The 1,809-nt window shown below is 49.0% G+C and overlaps 1 protein-coding gene across 1 annotated transcript; it reads right to left on the bottom strand.

The window, feature by feature from the left end:
• Positions 1-621: 621 nt before the first annotated feature.
• LOC112610022 (non-histone chromosomal protein HMG-14-like) lies at positions 622-1,264 on the bottom strand. Its single transcript, XM_025363285.1, has 2 exons — positions 1,037-1,264; positions 622-699 (listed from the first exon to the last, which is right to left on the bottom strand). The coding sequence occupies exons 1-2, from the start codon at positions 1,262-1,264 to the stop codon at positions 622-624; spliced, it is 306 nt and encodes a 101-aa protein (XP_025219070.1).
• Between the last annotated feature and the right edge of the window lie 545 nt (positions 1,265-1,809).

Below are 1,809 nucleotides of genomic sequence, written 5' to 3'. Positions count from 1 at the left end.
AAAAACTAACCCCCCATCTATGGAATGTTAAGCTGACACCCGAGACAGTCAAAGTCTCTCAGAATTCAATATCCTACACTATTTTCTGGTTGTACCAAAAAATAAATAACCAACAAATGATTTCACCTTTTAAAAAAAAAGCATTTACACTTAAGAAATGGGATGAGGTGGGATTCCCTCCTTCTCAAAAATGTTTCTAGAGCTACTAAAAAAACCCTGCATTTACAAAATAGTTGATAAAAATATTCCTCTGGATTGTACAAGAAAGGAGACAGGGACCACTGATAAGACATGGTATATGGTATTGCCGGGCGCGGTGGCTCAAGCCTGTAATCCCAGCACTTTGGGAGGCCGAGGCGGGTGGATCACGAGGTCAGGAGATCGAGACCATCCTGGCTAACATGGTGAAACCCCGTCTCTACTAAAAATACAAAAAACTAGCCGGGCGTGGTGGCGGGCGCCTGTAGTCCCAGCTACTCGGAGGCTGAGGCAGGAGAATGGCGTGAACCTGGGAGGCGGAGCTTGCAGTGAGCCGAGATCGCGCCATTGCACTCCAGCCTGGGTGACACAGCGTGAGACCCCGTCTAAAAAAAAAAAAAAAAAAAGACATGGTATATGGTATTAATCAGACTTGGCCTCTTTCTCTCCTGCTTCATCAGAGGCTGGACTCTCCTCAGTTTTCATTTCCCCATTCATTTTCTGCAGGTAAATCTTTTTTCTTTTTTTTTTTTCTTTGTTTCTTTTTCTTTTTTTTGAGATGGAGTCTCACTCTGTGGCCCAGGCTGGAGTGCAGTGGCGCGATCTCGGTTCACTGCAACCTCCGCCTCCCGGTTCACGCCATTCTCCTGCCTCAGCCTCCAGAGTAGCTGGGACTACAGGCGCCCACCTCCACACTCGGCTAATTTTATGTAATTTTAGTAGAGATGGGGTTTCACCGTGTTAGCCAGGATGGTCTCAATCTCCTGACCTGGTGATCTGCCTGCCTCGGCCTCCCAAAGTGCTGGGATTACAGGCGTGAGCCACCGTGCCCAGCCACTGCAGATAAATCTTCTTTAGTTTCTTGGTTAGCCACTTTGGCCTGTTTTCCGTTTGCTCCCCTTTTCCCTTTTGTTTGCACTTTTTTCTCTGAAGATTTACCCTTAGCTGCTGGCTTTTTCGGCTTCGCTTCCAGTTTTGCAGGAGGTTTAGCTGACAACCGCGCCTGTCTCCTCTTGGGCTCTTCCTTGGCGGCCCGTTCAGCGAAGCTGACCTTCCTCTTGGGCATCTTGGCGGCGGGGAAGGCGCGTGCCAGGTGCCTTCGGGCCGCGGTGTGCCGAGAGCCTTCGAGAAGCTGGGCTGCCTGACCACTGCCACTCCTTCGGCAGCCAAAGCTGCTTTTATTTTTCTTTTATCAAAGAATATATATAACTAATTATAGACATGCAGTAAGACATTAAATGTGTAGTTAAATATTTATGCATAAATAGCAAAGGCCATCAGAAAGAAAAGCAGGACTGAAGCCAGCGGCCCACACATCCACAGAGGCAGCGGGCAGAGGAAGCACAGGGCCTTGGTTCTCTCCCTTGTTTCCCAGTCTAATTAGTCACCCAGGCCTGAAAACATATCCTCAGGGGTGGAGATTTTACAATTAAATACTGTTGTTTTCGGTGCCCTCTCCCTTGGTTCATCAAGCACCAGTCATAAAATACCACATACTTGACCTCCTGCCCACAGGCGACCTCCCACCTCCTGGCCCCTCTCATGGGATCACTGGGCCTGCCTGCACTGTGGGGCCAAGCCCTGTCTTTTTCCCAAGCCCTCAAGCCCACG

The sequence above is a fragment of the Theropithecus gelada genome, chromosome 16 (genome assembly GCF_003255815.1).
Source record: "Theropithecus gelada isolate Dixy chromosome 16, Tgel_1.0, whole genome shotgun sequence".
Lineage (NCBI taxonomy): Eukaryota > Metazoa > Chordata > Mammalia > Primates > Cercopithecidae > Theropithecus > Theropithecus gelada.
This window is presented reverse-complemented; position numbering and strand designations above follow the sequence as displayed.

Excerpts from the sequence above, each read along its gene's own strand:
- LOC112610022 (XM_025363285.1), bottom strand. The coding sequence starts at position 1,264 with ATGCCCAAGAGGAAGGTCAGCTTCGCTGAACGGGCCGCCAAGGAAGAG. Across the intron at positions 700-1,036 it reads CTAAAGAAGATTTATCTGCA|AAAATGAATGGGGAAATGAA; the intron begins GTGGCTGGGCAC and ends ATTTACCTGCAG.